The sequence below is a fragment of the Octodon degus genome, unplaced genomic scaffold (genome assembly GCF_000260255.1).
Source record: "Octodon degus isolate 3935 unplaced genomic scaffold, OctDeg1.0 scaffold00170, whole genome shotgun sequence".
In the NCBI taxonomy this organism is placed as follows: Eukaryota; Metazoa; Chordata; class Mammalia; order Rodentia; family Octodontidae; genus Octodon; species Octodon degus.
In genome coordinates, this window is record NW_004524746.1 from 1,240,521 (window position 1) to 1,266,125 (window position 25,605).

The 25,605-nt window shown below is 38.2% G+C and overlaps 1 protein-coding gene across 3 annotated transcripts in view; it reads left to right on the forward strand.

The window, feature by feature from the left end:
- Positions 1–11,342: 11,342 nt before the first annotated feature.
- The window catches only part of Kcnd2 (potassium voltage-gated channel subfamily D member 2), a 540,162-nt gene continuing 525,899 nt past the window's right edge, over positions 11,343–25,605 (forward strand). For 2 of the 3 annotated variants that reach the window (XM_012517372.2, XM_023703425.1), the window contains exon 1: positions 11,344–12,458. In XM_012517372.2, coding sequence (XP_012372826.1) covers positions 11,344–12,458 — 1,115 coding nt within the window. Of the gene's footprint in view, positions 12,459–25,605 lie in introns of all 3 variants that reach the window. The other variant, XM_004643302.2, reaches the window with a different exon arrangement.

The following is a 25,605-nucleotide window of genomic DNA, read 5'->3' on the forward strand; positions in this document are numbered from 1 at the left end:
TTTTCAAAGTTTTAGCACATGATCAACCTGCTCCTTTCATCTTATGCTCCTGAGATGAGAGGCAGAATCACCACTGAAGCAGAATGTATGAAGGAACACTGCTCATCTCGTGGCATTTGAGAAGCAGAGAGACAAAGTTCAAGAGGAAAAGGTGGAAGACGAGATGCACTGCAGTCCTGAGTGTCATGACCCATCATCTATTCTTTTCAGCTATGCCCTACCTCCTCTTCCTATCACCTCCCAAAAATGTCATCGAATTATGGTCCCATAAGTGGAGACTCCTCATAATCCAATCCTCATCAGCCACCAAACCTTCAGCACAATGAAACTTTTTGGGGAAACATTTTCAATTCCAACCATCACATATATTATCCGGATATTTACATTTCCCTCTCTGGGAAGTTAGAATAAGTGGTAAAAATGTGAGATCAACAGACAAATTAATCCTCTTCTTTATGACCCATTCTGATTTTTTACCTTGGTCAGAGACCTCATGGAGGTGTTAGATGTGGACAGGTAAGAGAAAAAGCAATTATCTATGCACATTTACCACCAGGACTGAAAATATCCACAACAAACTGGCAAAGAGAATTTACTAATACAGATAATAGCTAAAAGAACATGAAGCATTCCTGGGAATGAGTCAGCTTCTGCTTCTTGGTAATATGGTATAATCCTGGAAAATCATTTAACCTCCTTGATCTCCTTTTCTTTCTGAATAAAATAAACATAAGAATAATATGCACCTCATAAGGCTGTTTTGAAAATCAATAATAGTAAAGATGTAGAGAAAACCTTTTGTTACAGAGCCATATAAATGTAGATCACTTATATCATTGTTAAGATTTTATTCCCATTATAGATCTTGGTAGTAAATCAACTTGATTCTCTATGAACCTGTTTAAGAGCTATAATAATATTTTCTAACTAAAAAAAGATGCATATTTGCCATCTAATTATTCATTCACTCATTCAACAAACATGCTGCATTTTATTATCTGCCAAGTACAATGATAAATACTAAGGATACAGAGATAGGAGACCAGTTCCTTCTCTCAAAGAGGTTACAGTGCAGTGACTAAGAAATCTGAGGTGTTACAGCACCCGATGAAGTACATGAGTTGCACATTATTTTGAACAGGTTACACAGTGGTCCCTGGAGGATATGATTTGAGCTGAGTAGCTGGTAACTGTGGGAATGACATACACAGTACATGTACTGAGGCCCAGAATTTGGATGAAGCACTAAATTCTGCAAATTCAAATAGCTGAGGAAGACTGTGAAGTAGACAAATGCTAAGATAGGAGGAGATAAGGTTTGCATAGTAGAAGAAATTAGGATACTGTATAGTTCTGTATCTTTTTCTAGAGGACAATGTCTGAAAAAATGGAAGACTCATGATTTTGAGTTCATTTACAATATAAAATTCTACACAGACTAGGAAGCACATCATTCCTGCAATCCTAGAATTCTAGGTGGCTGAGGTTGAGAATCACAAGTTTGAGCCCAGTCCAAGAAACTCAGTGACTTAACAAGGTTCTACCTTGAAATAATAAATACAGAAAAAGGCCTGGGGATATATCTTGGAACCAAGACCCTAGGTTCAATTGTCTTATACTATATATAGTAATTCAGGTTACAAAGGAAAATAAAACTGACACTATTTGGAGCTGATATTACTGTATATTTAATGGGCCAAAATCATACACGGGAGGGCAGGGGATTGAGCTATCTCCCCAGCCGCTAGAATATTTAAAACCTCACCAGCAGAAGTGCCTGCCTGGCAAGCACAAGGGCCCGAGTTCGATCTCTGGTCCTGAGCATACACTGGAGGAAAGATGGTGTCTTTAATAAATGGCGCAGAAAAAAGCCAAAGATTGACTCTAGACCCGTGTCTCTCAACAAGCACTAAGCTAAAATAAAAACAGATCAAAGAACTAAATGTTAAAACAGAAACAACCTATTGGGAGATAGAATAGGCAGAATTCTTGACACAGGCATAGGCAAGGACCTTCTGAACAAAACTCTGGTTGCACAGGAAATAGTAGTAAGAATCAACAAATGGAATCATATCAAATTACAAAGCTTCTGAATGACCAAAGAAATCACCAACAGAATGAAACACAACCTATAGGAGGGGAACATTTTTTGTAAACTATTTCTAAGGCTGAAAAGTAATATCTATTTTTGTTGTTTTTTGTTTTTTGTAGAACTAGGGATTGAACTCAGGCTCTTGTGCTTGCCAGGCAAGCGCTTATTCTACTGAGCCATCTCCCTGGCTTAAAAGTTCAGAAGTTTTTTTTTTTTTTTTGTTTCTCAGGATGCCTTAAGGGCAGATCTGGTAAGGCATGAGGATCTGGGGATCAAACCACAGTATCCTGAGCCTGACCACCTTCCCTTAAGCAAGCACTTAAACAACTGAGCCCCCACTGAGAATATCTAGAGTATTTTTTAAAATGTTATTTATTTGGTACAGGGTCTCACTGTACAGCTCAGACTCATAGTGATCCTCCTCTCTCAGCCTCCCCAGCTCTTGGATTACAGGTATGCATCACCACACCCAGTTTTGGTGGCTGACATGGCAGGCCCAGGATTCCAGGGCCTGCATGGCATGTGGCATCAGGGATTGAACCCAAGTCCTTGTGCTTGCCAGGCAGGTGCTTAGACTGCCAAGCTGTCTCTTTAGCCCCTAGAATATTTAAAGAACTCCAAAAAGAAATAAGATTTACAAAATAATTTCACTGAGTGAAAATATGGGCAAGTGAAATGGATAGATACAAATGGCCGATAAACACAATAAATGTTGACATTCTGGTCATTAGAAAAATGCAAATTAAAACAACACTGAGATTCCATCTTATCCTAGAATGGTTACCATCAATAAATTAAATAATAACAAATGCTGCTGAGGCAATGAAGAAGAAAAGATCGCTTCTACTTGTTGGTGGTATTGTAAATTTGTATAATCACTATGAAAAACAGTGTAAAGATTTCTCATAAAATGAACTCAAAATTCTATTTGACCCAGCTATTGCACCACTAGGTTTCCTCCTGAAAGAATGAAGATGCCATATTACAGTGATACATACATACTCATGTTTATAACAACACAGTCATGAGAGCTAAATCTTAGAAGCAGCCTGTATGTCCATAAATAGAAGAATAAAGAAAATGTGGTTTTTACATATAGTAGGTTACTACTCTGCCACTAAGATAAATTGAGTCACTTTTAGGAATATAAATGTCTTGATATCATAATATTAGGTCAAAAATTAAGCATTCAAGTTTGACTATCATGTTTTCTTTGATATGAAATACTCTAACTACAAACGAAAAGCAAAGCAGCCAGAAATGGTGGCGCATGTCTGTAATCCCAGCACTGAGGAAGGCTGAGAAGGGAGAATCTTCAGGAGCTTACTGTAGTGACTTTATGTTATTTTTTAAAAATGTATTTCTATCATCATCAACATCATAATACAGGGTCTACAGGGTCTCACTATGTAGATCGGACTCATGATTCTCCTGTTTTCAGCACTCCAAGCACTGGGATTACAGGTCCATGCCACCACACCTCATCTCAATCACTATCTCAGTGGGCCTGCAGGGTGAGGCCAGAATTAAACCCCAGTCACTGTTCTTTGCCTAAGCAGGCACGTTAGTCTGCTGAGCTATCTGGCCAGCCCAGCAGCCCACTGTAGTGATTTTAAAGCCAGGCTGCACAATGAAGTGAGACCATGTCTCCAAAAATAAATCCGTAAAAATAAATTAAAAAATAAGAAGCTAGATCTTTCTCAAATAGGGAAGGGGATCAAAAAATGAAAAGAGGGTCTTTCTGAGTAGCACTATGGTGGCAGGCAAGAACAAGCGCCTTACGAAAGGTGGCAAAAAGGGAGCCAAGAAGATAGTTGATATACTTTCTTAAAAAGATTTCAACATAAGAAATATTGGAAAAATACTCATCACCAGAACTCAAGGAACCAAAATTGCATCTGATGGGCTCAAAGGTCATGTGTTTGAAGTGAGCCTAACTGATCTGTAGATTGATGAAGTTGTCTTTAGAAAACTCAAGTTAATTAGTGAAGATGTTCAGGGAAAAAAACTGCCTAACTTCCACAGCATGGACCTCACCTGCGACAAAATGTGTTCCATGGTCAAAAAACGGCAGACCATGATCGAAGCTCATGTGGATGTCAAGACTATTGATGGTTACTTGCTTCAGTTGTTCTGTATTGGCTTTACTAAAAAATGCAACAATCAGAAATAGAAAACCTCTTATGCTCAGCACCAGCAGGTCTTCCAGATCCAGATGAAGATGATGGAAATCATGATTCAAGAGGTGCAGACAAATGACTTGAAGGCAGCGGTCAATAAACTGATTCCAGACAGCATTGGGAAAGACATAGAAAAGGCTTGCCAGTCTATTTCCCTTTTTCATGATGTCTTCGTCAGAAAGGTAAAAATGTTGAAGAAGCCCAAGTTCGAATTGAGAAAACTCATGGAGCCTCATGGTGAAGATAGTAACTCTGGAAAGGCTCCTAGGGATGAGACTGGAGCTAAAGTTGAACGAGCTGATGGATATGAACAGTTCAGGAGTCTGTTTAAGATCCAGATTTTTAATAGTGATAAATAAACTCCTATTTTTGGAAAAAATGAAAGGAAGGGAATAGGAGGATAGGAAAGGGGATGCTAAAAGTAATTAAGATGTGTTGTCCATGTCCATGTATACTCTATACAAGGATATAAACATTATGTAGTAAAAACATACACTAATGAAGCAAACAGGAAAAGAAAACCCAAGAACTAATAAGAAATTTCAACAAAAATTGAGGATACAAAATCAATGCACCAAAAGAAATTACATTTCTTTATACTGAAAATGAGCTCATGGAAAGGATTTTTAAAAGCCACAATATTATTCACAATTGCCCCAAATATAGTCAAATATTTATGATTGAATTAACTAAAACATGTATAGTATCTATATCCTGACAATTGCAAAATGCTGCTGAAAGAAAAGAGTATATTAAGTAAGTGGGAAAAGGCTCAGCACAGTAAACATTCAGTTCATTTCAAGTAGATTTGTAAGTATAATATAATTCCTATTAAAATTAGAGTAATGTTTTTTAAAGATGTAGGCAAGCTTATTCTGAAGTACATATTGAAAATATAGGTATGCATCTACAATATAAAAACAAATTGGAATATTATAAAATATAATGAATCATTTTACTCAATGTTGAGAGTTACAAATACAAGAAAAGATGTTAGTTGGGTGTACTAACATAGAGAGCAATAAAACAGAAGAGAAAACTAGGTATAGATCCATAAAATATGCCCAATCGATTGCTTAGAAAGGTACAGAACAATAAGGCTAGCATTTTTGACAAATGGTACTGTGCAACTGAGTACATACAGGCATACAATGAGTACCCCCAAGTGAAAGAAAGAAAGAAAGAAAGAAAGAAAGAACCTTGACCTCAACCTCAGACTTTACACAAAATTTTATTCAAAGTAGATTATATATCTCCCCTGCCAGGTTAAGTATCAAAAAGTAGATTTTGGACTTAATTTTGCATTTAAAACTATAAAATATGTAGGAAAAAGGAAAAATCCTTGGCATTTTGTGCTAGAAAGAGTTCTTAGACTTGATGCCCACAAAAGAAAAAAAAAAAAAAGGATAAATTAACCATTATCAGAGTTTAAAATTTTGCTTTTTACAAGATCCCCTAAAAAGAATGAAAGACAAGCTACAGACTAGGTAAAAATATTTGCAAGCAACATATCTGATATAGGACATTTATTTAAAATATATAAAGAGCTCTCAAAAAATCAATATTAAAATCAGTCCATTTAACAATGGGCAAAACACAACACGCACTTACTGAAGAATGTACACAAGGTGGAAATATGCAAATAAAAATATGTCCACTAAAATTTCTCATTATGAAAAAAAATAAAATCATAATGAAATATCACTGCTGTCAAAAGAGAAAGCAAGACAGACATTTCAGAGTGGGGCCACATGTCAATCACTAATTTACTACTGTAGTAGGCAAGAATCTAGAATGAACTGAACTCAAGTTCAATTTTCATGGGGGCCTGCAGATTAGCTCAGTTAAATGACTACTTGGGAAAATGCAGTCAGGCGCAGGGGACCTCTGTGATCCCCAGCTCCAGATGCCTTGCCAGAACCACCCTTAAGGGAGCCTGAGCCAGCCCACCTCCCCTCAAAAAATCCTTCTCAAGTTCAATTTTCAGAGATGCAACTGAACATTGTAAAGGAAGAAGGAATAGAGAGGGCTTACGGAGAAACTCAGTAGTCAGGGGAGCACAACACTATACAAATCAGGAGAGAGAATGGTTGACGAGAAATCTACTTGGGTTTACTGCTGCTGCCTATTGAAGTTGGGCTCCCACCTTCCCTTAGAAGCTGAGAGACAGGAACCCTATCTTCAGGTGTTGGCCGAAACAAATTCTTTTGATAGCCTTGGGTTTTCTTAGGCAAGGTAGCATTAAAAATGTTATACTGTATAATTCCTTTCAGATAATATTCTTGAATTAATAAATTACAAAGATTGGGAATAGATTAGTGGCTGATGGGAAAAGGGAGGAGAGAGGCTGCAGGGGCTATTAACTGTGATCCTAGTGATGTGACATTCTTTATGTTAACTGTGATCCAAGTCACAAAAACATAATGTGTGATAAAATCATAACTATAGACACAAAAATTACTGTTTGTAAAACTGGCAGAATTTGGAAAAGTTTAGTGGATGGAATCTATATGGTCTATGTTCTTTATCTACATTTTAATCTACCTACCCATTCATGGGATAATATTTGAATACCAAGGTGACATTAGGATTTGACCTTTGGAAAGTGATTAGGTCCTAAGGGTTGATCTCCATTATTGGGATCAATGTTCTTATGAAAGATCCCTCAGAGAGCTGTTTTCCCCTACTAACATGTTCAGTGCTCCTAGAAGGTTCCATCTCCAAACCACAAAGTAAGCCTCTTCCAAACACTGATGCTGTTGTCTCCTTCATGTTGGATTTCTCAGCCGGCAGGCTGTGAGAAGCAAATATAGTATCTGCTGTTTAAAAGCCACTTGGTTTATAGTGTTCTGTTACAGAAGTCTAGAGTGTTCCAAAAGGCAACACAGACACACATTTCACTGAAGAATATATACAGATTACAAATATAGACTGAGAGAGTATCAGTGTAATTTTACACTTAAATTTTACACTGGTTGTGATTTTACACTTAAATTATTGTATGCAAGATGTTACTTTTAGGGGAAAGTAGATGACAGGTAGAAGGAATTTCCTACAAACTCCACGTGAATCTACAATTACTTCAAAATAGGTTTAGAAAAGTCACTGTAGGTATAAAGACAGATTGGTAGCAAGGGTCATTAGGTAAATGCATTTGTTTGCTGGAGGGTGGTAGTAAAGAACAGAATGATCACCAGATTTCTTTCTTGGACTTCGCTGAGCAGGAGAGAAAACAGGAGGGGTAGATTACTGGAGAACAAGAGTGACAAATTCAATTTTGATCTTACTGAATTTGTTTTCCATGCAATCAACTAGGCAGAGCATATAAAATGAGAAGCCAAGAGGAAAGAGTAGGAATCTTTGGCACAGGAGGCATATACGATGTTCTGCTGGATTTTGAATACCTCATCTGTATATAATACTTCAAAGCATGATTAAATATTAAAATACTACATTTATGTGCATATCAGGACAAGATAATTTTTAAAAGGCAAGAGAAAAGTATACATAAGTATCTGTGGGAATTCCATATGCAGGCCTGAGAAAATGAATTGCATTAATATTATGCACCAAAACATCAAAAAAGGAATATTGAGTCCCCTCAATGTGCTCAGTAGTACATTGGTGTTCTGAAGAATCATCCTGTTTAATCCTTACAAAAGGCTTGAAGCAGTTTTGTTTCATTATCTGCAATTTCCAGTGATAGAAATTATTTGCTAAGTGAAAAAAGCCAATACATAATTTGGGGAGCTAGAATTTGAATTTAGACGTGTGTTAATTCTAAGTACACATTTTTCTACTACAACAAAGCAGCTTGTTAGGATGGTGGGAAGGTAGATAAAACCTTTATAAAATTGTAGACATTATATTCTTTGTTATTTGGGAATTTTTGTGGCATTATACTCCTATTTCTATATGTTTAAGTATTCAGCTGCCTAGGGAAGAATTTTAGTTTGGAGGCTGCTTGACCCATCTTCCCAGGACATGCTGGTGCTGACATTAATTCAGCATTCTGGTCTCTAAGCGCAGGCTCAGCCCTGCCATGTGCCACCTATGTCTCTGGCTTAGGAACAGCTTCATTTGGTTACATGTGTGGTAAGTTATCCCCTTTTTTCTATTCGCCAGTCAGCATGTTTTTCCTTTTCCGTATACAGGCTATATAGATTTGTTGAACATAGAACTTGCACTCAGTAATACAAATAGCAAGTGTCTCCAGTTTTGTGTCCTCATATAACGCAGTGCATTAGATTCAACTTTATTAATCAACACTGGCTTTCTTAAACATGTACACCTATAGGCTAAAACCCCCACAAACAAACAAACAAACAAACAAACATAAAATAAGCAACAACAAAAAACAAGCTACCTTTCTCCTTTCTAAAGAAAATTCTGTAGATTGTAATGTCTGTTATTTTCTCCATTATTTTTCTATGTACTATCTTCCTTCCTTTCTTCCCTCTTACCTTCCTTTTTTTGTACCAGTAGGTACTCGAACTCAGGAATTTACAAATTTTGAGGTCGACACATCAGGTCTCTGATCTCGAGGGCTTCGAAGTTAATTTCTGTATAATACTGAGTCCACAAATCAAGGGCAGACAAACTAAGACACTTGAAAACTAAATTAGATTTACATTCTCAATCAACACATAAGTATCCTCATTTTTTCCAAAAGTATTAATTACACTGCCACTGATTCAATAATCTAGATTAATTTTCAAAGGCATTTAAGGGGAAACTCTCCACCTAACATCTCACATCCATCAAAATGCAGGTTCAACTCTGCATAGTGCATGTAATATAAACCTTAAAGAGGTGGGTGGCAGCAGGGTCCTGAGGATGCTTATGTGATCTGATTTTCTGTTGGATCAATTAATTTTTTGATCTTTCACCTCTAGAAGAGCCAAACCTTTGGTTTAGATTTAACTTCTCGCCATCCACGCCATCTAGTGGTTGTAAATGTTATGTGCTTCGTTTTAAAGGAGATTCCTAATAACGGGGCGGGGGAGGGGGGGGGACAATCAAAACGGTTGGCCGCGACAATTTTTCCGTCACTCTCTCCACATCGCCTACCCCTCGAAGGACACCTTTAACTATTTTAACCGTTTTAGATATGCGCAGAGGTGCGCAGAAAGGAGGCAGGGTGCGGGCACTCTCAGAGACGCACGCCCCCTGACGCTGACATTTAGAAAAGGGTTCTAAATCCTCCTGTCATTCGATAAGGACAGGGAAAGGAGTTGTGACAGAGCTGGACAGAGGAGACTGCCTGTCTTCTTATCAAGTTAGGCAGATGACATAGTCACCTCGGCAATGTTAACATCTGTGTTAGAAAAATAAATAAAAAGAAAGAAAAGAAAGAGGGGGAAGCTCTTAAAAATTCCGCCGCGGAGCTTTGCAGGTCTTGCGACCTAGTCGTCCCCAGAAGACAACCAATTCCTGCGCGTTCCGCTCCGCTCACCCTCCTCGCCAGCTTCTCTCGAGTTTTTTCCTCCCCCCTTTCCCACGCTCGCCTTGAACCCGGACTCGGGAGGCAGAGGCGAGGCATCGTTCCCTTCCTCCTGGCCGCCACCGAACCACCGCAGCCCAGCGCGTGAGGCTCCCTTCCCTTTGTTCCTCCGGGCTCGCTCTCCTCCCCGAGCAGAGCCACCTGGATGCTGTCCCTCGGTGACATTTGGCGCCGGGGCTGGTGGGTGGCTGGGGAGGAGCGAGAGCAGCCCGAGGGGGCGGAGGCGGAGAAAGGTCAAGCCGAGGGAAAGGCAGGAGACGCCTCTCCTAACCTGCGTGGCGGGGCGTGCGCGCGGTTATTTATTTATTTTCTCCTTATTTATTGATCGCACAAGCAGAGCGGCGCGGGGAGCTCGGGGCGATGCAGGACCACCCACTGGCGGCGGGGAAGCAGCGAGCAGCCCTCCCGCGCCCCCGCTCCGCCGAGCGCCTCCTGCCTCCGCGCTCGGACGAGAGCCCGCGCCGGCCCCGGCCCCGGCCCCGGCCCCGGCCCCCGCGGCCGCGCAGTAAGTTGGCAGGAGGAGCGCCCCGGGCTCTCGCCTCCCCCGCACCTTTTGAACTTGTTGCTGTCGCTCGGCTCGCCAGCGCCCGGCTTTTGGAAGGTGAAAAGGCGGAGGGAAGGCACGGAGGGGTGGGGGAAGGGGACGAGGAGCTCGCCCGAGCTTTATTTATGCTCCCGCGGCGGCGGCGCCTCGGAGCCCGCGGCGCGCGAGCTGCCGTCTCGCCTTTTCCTTTTCCGGGTGCACGGCGAGGAGAAAGTCTCTGTGCAACTCAGCCGGGCGCGCACTTGGCCAGGTAGGTTCCGCGGGCGAGGCGCGTGCTGCGCCGCGGCAGATGCTGCTGCCGCCCCGGCGACGGCGCCTGGCGGCTCATAGGCTCTGGGACTGGCACACTGCACCTGAGCTGAACTTGCGGAGAGCGTGAAGGGGCGACCGGGCGACGCCGGTGGCAGACGCTGAGGTACCGGCAGACGGGGAGGCGGCTCTGCATCGCGCCCCCCGCCGTGCCCACAGCCGGCTCCGCCGCGTCCGCGAACACCGAGGAGGCGACGCGCATCCGGACTTGCGGGGACGTGGGGCAGCGGCCGCGACCGCAGCCCCGTAGCCACAACAGGTCGCCGTCTGAGGCTCCGTTGGCGGGAAGGGGCCCTCGGAGGGGAAGGTTTGAAAGGGAAGAGAGGGGAGGCAGAGGCTCTCCCTGGTTCTCCGAGGAAGCCCACTGGTGACTGCTCTCCCCCTGCGCACACGGCCCCGGCTCACCCCGACTGCGCGGGGAGCAGGCACGGACACCTGTTTGAAGCGACGGCTGCCTCCCAGCATCCTGTGCGCCGGCGGCGGCGGCCTGCGCCGGGCCGCAGAGGCTGCCGGGGTGTCGGGCTCTGCTCTAGCACCTCGCGCTTTTCCCTACTGTTCTGTGAGGACATTTGCCCTTCTGGGCACCAGGACCTCCTCAGGAAGCCTGACCAGGCACAAAGCTGGTCCCCCGCCGGCCTGTACGTCTTGTTCGACGTGAGAGGCAGAGAGCGAGCAAGCCTCGGGCCGGCCCGGTGGGCGCCTCGGCGGCGGCAACATGGCGGCCGGCGTGGCGGCGTGGCTGCCCTTCGCCAGGGCGGCGGCCATCGGGTGGATGCCTGTGGCCTCTGGGCCCATGCCCGCGCCGCCGAGGCAGGAGCGGAAACGAACTCAGGACGCGCTCATCGTGCTGAACGTGAGCGGCACCCGGTTCCAGACGTGGCAGGACACCCTGGAGCGCTACCCCGACACGCTGCTGGGCAGCTCGGAAAGGGACTTCTTCTACCACCCCGAGACCCAGCAGTACTTCTTCGACCGGGACCCCGACATCTTCCGCCACATCCTCAACTTCTACCGCACCGGAAAGCTGCACTACCCGCGCCACGAGTGCATCTCCGCCTATGACGAGGAGCTGGCCTTCTTCGGCCTCATCCCGGAAATCATCGGTGACTGCTGCTATGAGGAGTACAAGGACCGCCGGCGAGAGAACGCCGAGCGCCTGCAGGACGACGCGGACACGGATACCACGGGCGAGAGCGCGCTGCCCACCATGACGGCGCGGCAGCGCGTGTGGCGCGCCTTCGAGAACCCGCACACCAGCACCATGGCCCTGGTGTTCTACTACGTGACTGGCTTCTTCATCGCCGTCTCCGTCATCGCCAATGTGGTGGAGACTGTGCCGTGTGGCTCCAGCCCCGGCCACATCAAGGAGCTGCCGTGTGGAGAGCGGTACGCAGTGGCCTTCTTCTGCCTGGACACCGCCTGTGTCATGATCTTCACTGTGGAGTACCTGCTGCGCCTGGCCGCGGCCCCTAGTCGCTACCGCTTCGTGCGAAGTGTCATGAGCATCATCGACGTGGTGGCCATCCTGCCCTACTACATTGGGCTGGTGATGACCGATAACGAGGATGTCAGTGGAGCCTTCGTCACGCTCCGAGTCTTCCGAGTCTTCCGGATCTTTAAGTTTTCCCGCCACTCTCAAGGCCTGCGCATCCTGGGGTACACCCTGAAGAGCTGTGCCTCGGAATTGGGCTTCTTGCTTTTCTCGCTTACCATGGCGATCATCATCTTTGCTACGGTTATGTTCTACGCAGAGAAGGGGTCTTCGGCCAGCAAGTTCACCAGCATCCCTGCTGCGTTTTGGTACACCATCGTCACCATGACAACATTAGGGTAGGTGCCATGAAGGGCAGTGGGGTGGAGCTTGGATATGGCTGAGTTGATGGTGGGCCTGTTGAGGTTTCACAGTAAAGGAACTATTGTTTTCTCTTTCCTGAATGGATTCAGGAAAAGAATTAAATGATTTGAAAAAAAAGCACCTTTTTTGATCTGTGAAATAGGTATGACAAAGAGAATGAAGTATTGGTGGTGGTCAGAGGCAAATATTGATCATTGGTGTTTAAAAGTTAAATACACAAAAGAGTTTTTCTTATTCTTGAAAGTAAAAACATGCTCAAATATGTGAAATATGATGACAAGGAAGAACAAAATTTATGCCCTAATTAACATATGAATATGTTCAAAGTACAGTGTACTGAGATGTCTAGAAAGTGCCTCATTGCAAAGGACAAGTTTTCGTGGATACTTTAAATATTATTTTTCCATCGATATTTAGGACATGCATTTTTCTTTTATTAACCACTATTCTTATTTTACAAGATCACAAAAGATAAATGTAGATATCAAACAGTTTTGTAACAAATATGCGCGCGCACACACACACACACACACACATAACTTTTTATGACCGACAGGATGCATTTTAAGGTGTAAGGGCTGAAACTGATTACTCTACAAAATCAACTATTAGCATGTTTAAAACTGTAGGTTAATAGCTTCAAAAGAAAAGAAGCATTTGACTTGCCATTCCCACATTTCTTTAGAAGCTGCAGATGCCATCAGGCAGACTCCACACACATTAAGTGCACTTGATAGCAAGATAGAACAATATCTAGTGAGACTGATGGGCACCAAGGGCTGTTTGCATTATAGTGTTTTTCTTTTTAGAGTCCTTTTGTGCTTTATTTTAGTTGGGCATATGAACTTTTAGAAGTAATGGGATGTGTTTCAAATTCATGTCTTTTTTTTTAGAAAAATGAACTTTTAGAGCTAGAATTAAGCTTCTTTAAAGATGATAGAATTAAGGAAAGGTGTCAAAATAATGATATTAATCAAACTGCAGAAAAGTAGCAGCATATTTCATATTAGTGAACTTAATAAAATAAAATGGTTAGACTCTTCTACTTTTATGAGTTCTTAGATAAAACAGGGGTGATGTTAGTGCCTTTCTTCAGCTGTCTGCTACTTTTTCCTGCATAAGTGATCAGCACAATAAGGATTTAGTCATGGCTGTAGGAAAAAAGTTATTCCCAAGGCTGCTTTTAAAATTTTGTGTTCCTGGATAATTTAATGGACTTCTTGAAATGGTATTGTGGTTAAAATCAACTTAATTTTATTAGACATACGGTGTTGAGCAAAATTACTTACGTTGTCATATGGTCAACTAATGCAGTGTTTTATGTGAGGAATTTTTGGCTAAGTTAATTAAGAAATTAAGATGAAGTAAAATGGATTGCTTGATTTTGATTTAGTCTCATATATTTTTGAAGACCTACTGATATATTAAAAATGAATTATTGAAATCCATATCCTATGGCCTTTATTTCCTTTTTGTCCAGTTGGTAACTTTATGACAGGTTCTGAAGAAGATGGGTAACTCTTTAGGACTGTAGGTGGTTATTCTTTATCAAAGAGGCAGTGTTTATTTGGTCTTCTTCTTTGTGACATTTGAAATCATTATAGGACAAGTAGTTAGGGAAAGCCTATCACAACTTAAAGTTAGTACAACTGAATTAAAAAAAAAAGACTATTTTGAGAAATAAGTGTGAAGAGGTATTAAAAAGATACACACTTTTAAAATTTTGGTGGATACTGCAGTATGTTTTGTGAGAACTCTGTGAGTCATTGTAATGTTATCTACTGTCTAGATGAGTGTAGGTATTATTACGATGAATGTTAATGAGCTGCTCATTTAACCTAGTTGAAAGTTCTGTTCTAGACTTGAAAAGTTACTATTAAACATTTGTTTCCTGAAATGACTAATAATTTTATTTTATTTTGAAATTTAAGGGAAAATGAAGAAATGTTGGTCATTAGTGACAGATTTTCCTGTGTAATGTTTATAAGCTTTCTGAAATGATTTAAGAAACTGGATCATAATGCCTGAATAAATTTTAAGTTATGAATTTAGTACAACATATTGTATAGGTAAGTGGATCACATGGATTTAATATATATATTTTCACAGAACTTTGAAGCAAAATGGAAGTTACTTTTAATTTATGTTTCACTGAGGTGGGACATTTTAAGTTTAGAAACTAATGATTTTGACAGAATAGAACAGTTATAGTTCTAAGGTGTAGAAATGTTGATTTAATCAAAAATTGTTGACTTTCAACATATACTTTGTACGATATAATAGGGTTTCTTTGGAAAATGTCTTAGGTTTTCAGCAAAATATATTTATAGTGCATTTTAATTTCCTGGAGAAATAGAGTTTTTTTTTTTTTAAAAAAAACCCTCTTTTTGCTGTCTTATCTTTGGATGTATTATGTCTGTGCAGCATTATTTAAGAATAGAAAATACTCATCAAAAGCCAGTGTCTGGCTTTATCTTTTATGCTGCAGTTTTAGAGGATGAAGTGTAAAGTACAAACTTTCTAGAAAATCTGCAATGGTTTTAGTTAATATCAAGCTCTTTCTGCAAGAATGTTGCAGTATCTTTCTGAGCCCTTTTTCTCTGGTCATTATTTTTAATGAAGCTAAGGTTCATCAATTATTAATAATAGAGGTAAAAATGCAATCCTAAACAATGGTTATCAATTGGTTATAGAAATGTTATCTTTGTAAGAAGAAATAACCAAGAGCATTGTCAGTGAAGACTGGGAGAACTGCTTGCTACTTCTTACATCGTTTTAAGTAGTTTTCTACTTGGTTTTTTGATCTGAAGAGGGAAAAGAGATGTGGGTCTATGTTTATATTACTTTCACTCATTTTTGTTTTCCTGAAATATCAAATATGTTATTAGACTATAATTTGACCATGATTATTTTGCACATTATTTACTCTACTAGAAAAATTAGTGCTTTAAAATGTGTTAAGGCCATTTCGTTTATTATTAAAATAGAAAACGCCAAAAACACAATGTTAAAAATGGACTGGAGGGAGAATGCCAGAAATATTTCTGTTCCTCCATCCCATCCTTTCTTTTAGAATATATACATTGACTTTCACAGGGCCCTGTTTAGCCTCTTAACTGTCACCTCCCCTATTCCCCTTTCACTGTTGTAGTTGTTGATTACCCTCTTCAACTACACTGCTAAAAAAACAACCATGCAGGGCTGCTCTATCGTAAGGGCTTTTAGAATGTAATATCCAATTGATGTTTGTTATTCTAATGGTAGTATTTACGTAATGCAAAGTTTAGGAAATTTCTACATGTTCACCACTAATAATCAAAAAATATTTAAATTCTTTTCTTCAGGCTGACACTTCAATTTATCATTTTATTTCACACTCATGACTTGGGATCACATGCCACATTAAGTCATCTGAGAAGTTGTTATTGTGTTAGGAAGTAATTTTATTTGTTGTCATATTTATCATTTAGATGTTGTTAAAAGAAATAATGTTGCTTTAGCATAAAACTTAAAAACTTGAAAAATGTCACTATGATCCACACCACTTTATTTTTTCTTTTTTTTGTGGTACCAGGAATCGAACTCAGGACCTTGAGTTTGCCAGGCAAGCACTTATTTCACTGAACTATCTACCTAGCCCCCATACCACTTTCTGAATTCTAAAACCGAGCTATTTTCCTCAAAGTTTCAATATGGAGGAAAAAGGGAGCTGTGTGGCATTTTGGTAAAGTTCATGCTTAGAAGGCAATTTTAAGATTTTAACTAGATAAATCGTATTGTGATATGGCTTATGTTTTTAGAGAAACTTAGAGAAATGTGATACAGGTCCTTTCTTTTGTACCTAGGGTAACCAGGTCTTAAGGACCTTCATTTTGTGAATTAGAAATAGTACTTGACAAGTAGTTTTAAAAGGTGTGTATTTACTTGCATCTTAAACTTAGGCATTTACTTTCTTGCCAAACAGATGTATGTTAAGAAAGAAATAACGTGTCAACAAGGTAACCTAGAGAAAGGGGTAGTTCTAATTCTCTGTGCATCTGTTATGCTGTTCTTTTACACTGAGTGTCTGTCTTATACGTGGAGTTTTCTAATAACATCTTTTAGTTCTGACTTCTTCTCCCAACTGTATTGTCTTTGAACATGAGTTACCGAAGTTTAGATTTCTTATTACCTGATTCCTCAATTACTAGTAGAAGAAAACTTGTTAGTTATTTAAAATACATTATTTTTACATTGCAGAAACTGTGTCTTGCCCATCGTTACACAATTAAATAGGTGTTTTTCTCCCCCACTAATATAGTATGTTTCTCTCCTAGTTCTCCGTTCCGTGGCTCTTTGTTCTGCAGTCCTTAGTGGCACTGGTGGCTATATTTATTTGCACAGTACTGAGATTTACCACGATTATGCCCGTTGATATAATACAACTGTGTATTCTCATTCAGTGAACTTTCAGGCTCTTTTTGAGCAAACTGCTTAATGGAACCTGGCGTAATGGAAAAAAATAAATCAATTTTTTTGCCTTAATTACCTAAAAAGCATTGGCTTGTGAGTTGTTGGAAATGTACAATTTAACTTCTCTTTCACTGAAAGAACAAGAATGGTAAAAAGAACATTCATGGGAATGAAAGTATTATTTTTCCCTCAGAGCTGTAATAATGAATTCACTCTCTTTTCCCCACTCTCCATATGTCTCGTATTGTTTTCTGAGCTCACGCATATAGATATATATAGAAATAAGCATTGTTCTCCTGCTAGCTTCAGCAGCTAGATTTGGTGATGTGGTATTTTGTCTGCTATTGAAAAGAAACCCAGGGGTAAAAATCATCTCTTCATTTCTGTCCATGTTTGCATGGGTCTTTGGTAGGTTCCGTTTGAATGTTTTGCCCTTTATTTTTCTCCTTTAAGAGCCAGTTTCCACACTGACCTTCTCCATAAAGCCTTCCCAATCTTTCAAGCTTCCATCCTTTCTAGCTCAAATTAGGCTGGATGTTAGTAAATGCTACTTTATATATAACCTAGCGTTTACTTCTTGCTTTCCTAACTCGATTGAAAGGCTTTGAAGCATACGTATATTCCTGTGGGGGACTTGTAATGTAGTTCTGTGCTCAGAAGTAGGAGAACATCCATGTTCAAGTGTTGCTGGTCATGGAAATAGGTGCTCACTGCATAGTACGGTGAACTCCTCAGCCATGGAGCAGCATCTCCTCAGTGTGGGCCCTGGCCTGCTAACTTAAGCCAAACTCTGTTTAAGTTTATCATTGGAGCTTCTTATTTCCTAATGTCCACTCTATTTTTTTTTTTAAGCTGGGGAAGAAAATGAAATTTTTTTTTCCATTAAAAAATTCCATAACTAATTCTTCTACGGAGGTTAAAATTAATGGTTGTCAACTATTGTATGTATCAAATAGTAAGCTATTATATATAAATGACATCTAACATAGATACTATTGCTATCAGAAAGAAATCCACATTCTATAGGATTAAAAGGTATGCAAAATGCAAACATAATTTTAAAAGATCTCCCTACCTCCTATTATCTATCCTTTATCTTACTCTTTACTTATATCTGCCTTTCTCATTTAAGAGAATCTATAAAATAAAGTTGTGTGATTTATTTCACTTAATCTTATTGTCTGAAGATGCACCCATTTACATGAAAGTGCCTGAAGCCTATTGTTCTTTATGGCAGAATAGTACTCCTTTGTGAATAAATGCCAGTTTTTCTTTGTCCATCCGTTAATGGACATATAAGTTGTTTCCAAGATTTAGCTTGTATAATTTATAATTATACAAGCTCTGCACTATAAATGTAATCATTATGTATTGCAAGTATTTGCTAAGAAAAATATTTAATAAAGATAGGGTAGGGACCAAGTTTTATACATTATATGGGAAAATAAATTTATTTTATATGTAACAAAAATGCAAAGGCAAATGTGAGTACATATCCTTATATAGCATAATCCATTTTGCCTTGAGAATTTTGACAAGTCTGTTATGTAAAGAAAATCTGAATCATGAGAAGTGTAGGGGGAATAGAGAGTGAGGTATCAGAAGTTAACAATAAGACAAAATAAAGTTAAAAGTGTAGGATGACAGCTGAGGTAATGTCAAATAGGGCAGGAAGGTTTTCTTCTAAAAGTAAATGTCTTTTTTGTGGTTGTATGGTTATAATTTACCCATCTTCTTCATTTCCTACTCTTCTAAGAATACTGATAATAGAGCTTTGGGGAACTTGAAGTAATACCAGTAGCATAAAGTCTCAGGGACTCAAAATGTGGTTTATAGAGTTTAATTCACTTTAACGGGGTTGTTTAATACTTATTACCTCTCCACACAACAACAGTAAACACGGGGCCAACTTCCTAACTCTTAAAATGTGCAGAACCAGTATAGAGAGCAAGAAAGAAAACATACATAAATATATACTATAAGATCAGGTCACTGTGTGTGCGCTCAAAGAAGTAAATCTGGGTTAAAAAGCCTGTTATATGGGAGGATTGGACAGGCAGACCTTTGTAAGAGGGTGATATTTCAGCCAATGGCTATCTTTATCTGAAGGGTTGAAGTGAATTTGAATATATGAATAAAGTGCCTTTATAGAAGACAGGAAGGCAGCATAGGTTATATACCTTATTCAAATGCTTGGGAGAAGAAGAATTTCAGATTTTTTTCTCAGATTTTGGATATCTGCATGTGCATATTAAGATATCTTAAGGCTGTAATCCAAGTTTAAACATGAGATTCATTTATGTTTCATATACATCTTACAAAGCCAGAAAGGGATTTTATGTAATGTCTACATTGTACCTGTGTTTATACTTCGACCTGTTACTGAGATCAGATATGAAAATTTCCTCTTGTGTAATCAAAATGGCCCTCAAAATAGTAGAATTTAGATATTGAGATTGAGGATGCTCAGCCTGTGAGAGACCTCAGGTGAGAGAGATCTGATCTGTTCGATGCCATCTTAATTGAAACAAATGGAGTGAAGGGCTTAGTAGCAAATGGGTCCTGAAGGTGTTTGGAATGAGAATCCTTAAGACATTATAGGCCATTATAGCAAAGACTTCTGTTTTCTGCCACTAGCTTCAGTAGCTGCATTTGACAATGTAAGATATTGTCTGATCTTGATGATAAACCCAGGGGTGAAGTCGCCTATCCTCATTTCTGTGTGCACTTGCGTGGCTCTTTGCTTTAATTGATTTTATTAGTTTTCTTCATTGAGAACCTCAGCTTCTGAAACCTACATCATCTTTAAGATGGAATTACACTTTATGCTAGTGCCATTTTATGTGTAATTATGGCTTTATTTCTTTCAGTTGTAATGAAATTGAAAGGCTTTTGAAGCTTGAATATGTACATTTTGGGTGACTGTTACTTAAATTCATTGCTCAGGTGTAGAATAAAGATCTATTTGAATGTCTTGTGGATCGTGGAGTGAGATGGTTCCTGTACACTTTGGAGAACTCTTTAGACATGGGGTAATGCCATCTTATGATCAACAATATGCTACTAATCTTACAGAAATTTACAGAAACAGTGCACTTCTAATCTTACAGGTGAAAAGAAATGAGAAAGGGAGACATTACAGAATAGTAAGCAGGGAAGAGGTAGCATCTGATTGCCATATTATAATGAACACAAGCTCTGAAGTATTCCAAAATTTTAAATGATCATTTTAAAATTAACTTCTTTATCATATAGAATTTTTATTCATTTGATTTGTTCTATTTTCTTTGGCTTATAATTTATATCCATTTGTTTATAAGATTGTCCAAAGCAGAGCATTTTATAATAATGCATGATTAAATTACCCCTCACTGATGAAAATAAAGCTACAGTAGTTGATATGAAAAAGTGAATTCCACATTTAAGCTAAAAGGCTAAAGCTGTTCCTGTATAGATAGCTATATAAGAATTTACAGGATAACTTTTATAATTTGAATATAGGTTTGCAGATCAATAGCTGTCAATTCTAATATTAGTGCTTGGGGTAATCACATTCAGTTTGTTTTCTATTTAAAGAATTTCCATTCTTTTTTTTTCTCACTTTTCAGTGGGTATGTGTATATCATCTCAGGTGTTTTGTTGTTTTTATGATTTGAAAGAGAAAATAATTTATCTGTCTTCAAATCTGTGAAGATTGCCATAGGCTATGTACTTTTCAGCAGGAATCAAATTGGACCATGCATATGACAGAAGTATGATGAAAAGTTACAAAGGCAGTGCTTTGGTAAGCTTCAGCATGCTGGAGAATTAAATACAGTCATGAGTGGATAATTGGTGAGATTTGGTATTAGAACAAAGAATTGAATAATCACAAAACACATATATATATATATGTATATATCACATATTTTTTATGTATAGTTACTTGAGTGTAAGAAAACTCCCCAGGTCATTTCACTTTACTTATTTTGGCAAACTCCTTCATTGTAATATCCCACCTCAGTATATTCCTGCATCCTACCTAAAAGTTCTGTCCAGAGGTTAGGTTACTGATGAAGGAAGTTTGCGTACATAAAAGAGAAAGGAGAATTTCCCAGTATTCCCTGGCCTTTGCTTACAGTAGAGTTGAAGAAACACAGTAGGTCTTATAATTATTCCTCTTTTCTATTTTGAATGAAGAACTAGCTTCCTTTCATCATGCTATAGAGTAAGGATATCTAAACCTATGCTATTTTAACACTTTTTGTAACAAGAGAGTTCATTCATTTATATTGTTTCAGATAACACTTTGAAATGTATGAAAACACTGCTAGTTCTTACTAATGCAGTGTATTTGAAATAAAAACAAGCATATATGTTGTATCTTTTCAATATCCTGAGGATTGAACTCAAGCCCTTTGCATAGGGTCATGCCTCAGCCCATTTTTAAATTTTATTTTGAGACAAGAGTTTCACTTAGTGGCTGAATTACTTATCTTGAACTTAAAGTTGTAAACCTCCTGCCTCAGCCTCAGACAGTGGTCAGATTATAGGTGTGTACCAGCATATCTGACTACTAAATTAGATCATCCCCCTGATGAGATCAGCCTACTAATGCATAATAGATACTTTATTGAATCAGAAAAGAAGATGCCCTATGGCTGTCCAAAATGTTTGGTTTTTCTGTTTCAGTTCAGAGATATTAAAGTCATGGAATTTTGACTTGCAAGGCTTGTTAGAAATTGCTTTGTAGAAAACTTCCAATTTGTACTTGAGGAAACCAAGTACAGTTACGAAACAAAACTTAAAATCATAGAGCTAGTTAGTGGGACAGCCTAAGTTAGATTCTTGGGAGGAATCCTTTGAAATGTGTAGTGTTCTTTGTAGTACAATATACTGGAAGGAGCCTCTTCCCTGCCATGTTTGTCATTGTGTACTTCCTATCATTAATGGAATACTACAGGTTTAGAAGTTTTTCCACATAATTAATAATCACTTCATATTTTATGTATCTTTTTCAATGTAATGAAGGACTATGATGTAGTCGTATATATATAAACAAATTTACATATACGTAATACTTCTCATTTTGTCATTCTTCCTTTGTTCATCTTCTAATTGTTAAAACTTACTGAAACTGAAGAGAATTCTTACTGAACTGAAAATTTCAACCCTGGATTTTAGATAATGAGCTAAATTCATGATTTTTTTAAAATTCCAGTGTTAACAGTATTCTAACATTAACAGTGAAATAAGTATCAAATGGTTCATTCAGGTCTGACTGGTTTTGAAGCATAGACATTCAAATATTAAGACTCTCAAGTAAGCTCATACTCCTAAAATTCACAGTGTGCTTTCTTACTAAGTGAATATTCATGTTAAAAATCTAATGAAAGATGAAAGAATTATGAAATTAAGTATTATAATTTAGAATATATTTTAATATGGTATTCTTAAGGATATTTAAATAGTATGTTATACTTTGAAAAAGACACAAAATATCATTGGATTCCTGAAATAACAAAAGAACATTTTGATTCCTAAAATAAAGAAGAAAACAACTGCTCCTTTAAAATCCTTGAATTTTTTGAAAATTAAGTAATAAATGTATACTTTTTGTATCTTAGGAGAAATTTCAATATGAAGCTGTCGATAAATTATAAGATTTTATATTTAAAAAGAATACACCATGGTACCTTGGTTCATGAAGTTAATTCACTTCGTGATTCTGGAAAATATGGCTATGTTTGTGTTCATGCAGGAAAGGTAGTACAGGTCATGCTCTTCATCTGAAGTAGAGTTTGCAAAAAAAAAAATTGCCAAATACTATTTTAGAACCAAATTGTTTACAAACAAAAGTGTTGTGAATCAAGGTACTACTCTCCTTTTTTTCCTCTCTCTCTCTTTTGAGACAGGGTCTCACTATGTAGTGCAGGCTAGTGTTGAACTTGCTTATGTAGCCCAGGCTGATCTTGAATACATAGTAATCTTCCTGCCTCAACCTCCTGCTATACTTATTCTTAAAAGCCAAGCCTTTAATGCTAAGAGTTTAAAGAGTTGTGGCACACGCCTGTAATCCCAGCACTAGGAAGGCAGAAAACGGAAGGGTCACTATAAGTTTGAGCTGTCGTGAGACCCTGCACACACACACACACACACACACACACACACACACACACTAAAAAAAAATTAAAGTTTAAAGAGATAAACATGATTTTGTTTATCCTAGGTGCACAAAATTCTACTAATTACTATTCCTTCTCATGGCACTCTTCTATCCTTCCTCTATGTGTGACACTCTTACCATTTTACTTATGTACTTAATAATTCTAATAATGCAGTATATACACATGAACCTAGTATCTAAGATAAAGCTATATATACCTCTTCTTATACACTATTTCTGCCTCTCTGAACTGAAGATTATGTATTCTGTGTTTATAATTCCTTTATTCTTTTTTTTTGTCTTTTTAATTTAAATAAATTAATTAATTTGATACAAGGTCTCCCTGTGCAGTTCAGACTCATAGTGATCCTCCTGTCTTAGCCTCCCTAGTGCTGGTATTACTGGCATGTGCACAATGCCTGTGGTACCGGGGATTAAACTCTGGACCTTGCACTTTCTAAGTAGGTGCTTAGTCTACTGAGCTCTCAGCCTTTTTTTTTCTTCTTGAAACAGTCTTGCTATGCAGTTGAGGCTGGCCTTGAGATCACTTTGTAGCCCAGGATGGTCTCGAACTTGCAACAATCCTCCTGGCTCAGCCTCCTGAGGAATTACAGGCATGCACCACCATGCCCAGCTGTATTTATAATTCTTAAAAATATATTTTAATGATCAGTTTATTGACTTTATCAAAGGGTGTAGTATTGCATGTAGTCTTTTGAATTTTCATATATATCTGGTTTATCCATATAGTTTCCATGCACTGTAATTTAGCTTTGGCTACTGTGTTGTATCTGATTCTATTGTGTGAATATGTATAATTTATTTGACTTTTTTCCTAATGAAACCATTTATATTGGTTTCAGGTTTTATTAAATAGTTATGTCAGTTATTGACAAATATAAATTTTTTCCTGGGTGTATACCTTGAATTGAAATTTATGGGTCATGTACATGAATGTTTAACTTTGCAAGATAGTACTAAGTTATTCTTAGGTTGTTTTATCAATTGATACCTTAGAACCTCAAAAAAAGCAAGTACTTGATGTGGAAAAAATTAAGAATACTATTTCCATTTGTATTATTTTCCTATGATATTTTTGAGATGAAAAATGAATATAAGTAGCAAGGATAACTTAAATTTTATTCAACTCTGTGTTTTGAAATTAGAGGTCGCCTAAGTCCAGTTATATGAAAAACCTCACACTTGAAGCTATGTTACATGGCTTGGTTTACTGTGTAGTAAGAATAAGGACTGAGGATTGAAACTGTTATTCAGTTTATTTTTGATATTGTGTAGTATTTTATAAAATGTTTTGTATAACATTTTGCTAAGATGTATATTAAAGGGAACATATGCATTCCTTTTATTTATATTATCTACTTTATCAGAATATTGCTATAGTTAGGAAAAGTACTGTACACTAATCAAAACATAGGCATTCAGAAGTATGAATCACTGTAAAGTAGGTCCTAAAAATGAATGGAAAATGAAAGGACTTCTATTTCAAGAAATCCATAGTTATAGAATTAAAAGGAGCATTATTGGGCTGGGGAGAGTGCTTGCCTAGCAAGTGCAGGGTCCTGAGTTCAATCCCTGGAACCACAGGAAAACAAACGAACAGAAAAAACATTATTACGAGTTCTTCATAAATTCTTATTCAGATTTTGATTTTTAGTATAAAATAGTTTTTTTACAGCATAAAATATGTTTGTGTTTATTTGTTGTCTAATTTTTATTTATTTTTTGCTAGTCTATGTGTATAGTTCATAATGATCGCATGCCTCATGGAGAATTAGTACATGTATATAACACATTTTTATTCTTTTCTTTGATCTTTTCCTCTCTCCCTCCCATCTCCCAATCTCTTTCTCATATGCAGAACAACTCTCTTGCTATTTCCTATGATCTATCTTCTACTTTGCTTTTTATTTATATTTTGGGTTTCTCACATAAGAGAAACTATGTGACTTTTAAGCTTATGTATCTGATTCATTTCACTTAGCATTATATATCTTCAGGTATATCCATTTTCCTGCAGATGACTCAAGTTTATCCTTATTTATGGCAAAGTAGTCCAGCCTTGTGTGTAAAGGCCCCAATTTGCTTTATCCATTCAGCTGTTGATGTATGTGTAGGCCACTTTCAAAATTAAGCTGTTGTGAATTGTGCTGCTATTATTGTAGGTATGCATATAACTATAATATGATGTCTTAACACTTTCCGGACATTACCTAGAAGGGAAATAGCAAGGTAGAACGTAGTTCTTTTTTTTAGTTTTGTGAGGGATCTTTGATAACTATTTCCATATTGGTTGTTTATATTCCCACCAACAATGTAGAAGATTTCCTGTTTCCCTGTAGCCTCTCCAGCATTTGTGGTTTTTTGGTTTCTTGACATTGTTTTTGAAGAAAAATGGGATATCAATGTTGTTTTAATTTACATTTTTATAATGGCCTGTAACATTGAATTTTTTTCATGTATTTCTTGACCATTTATATTTCTTCTTTTGAGAAGGGTCTGTTTAT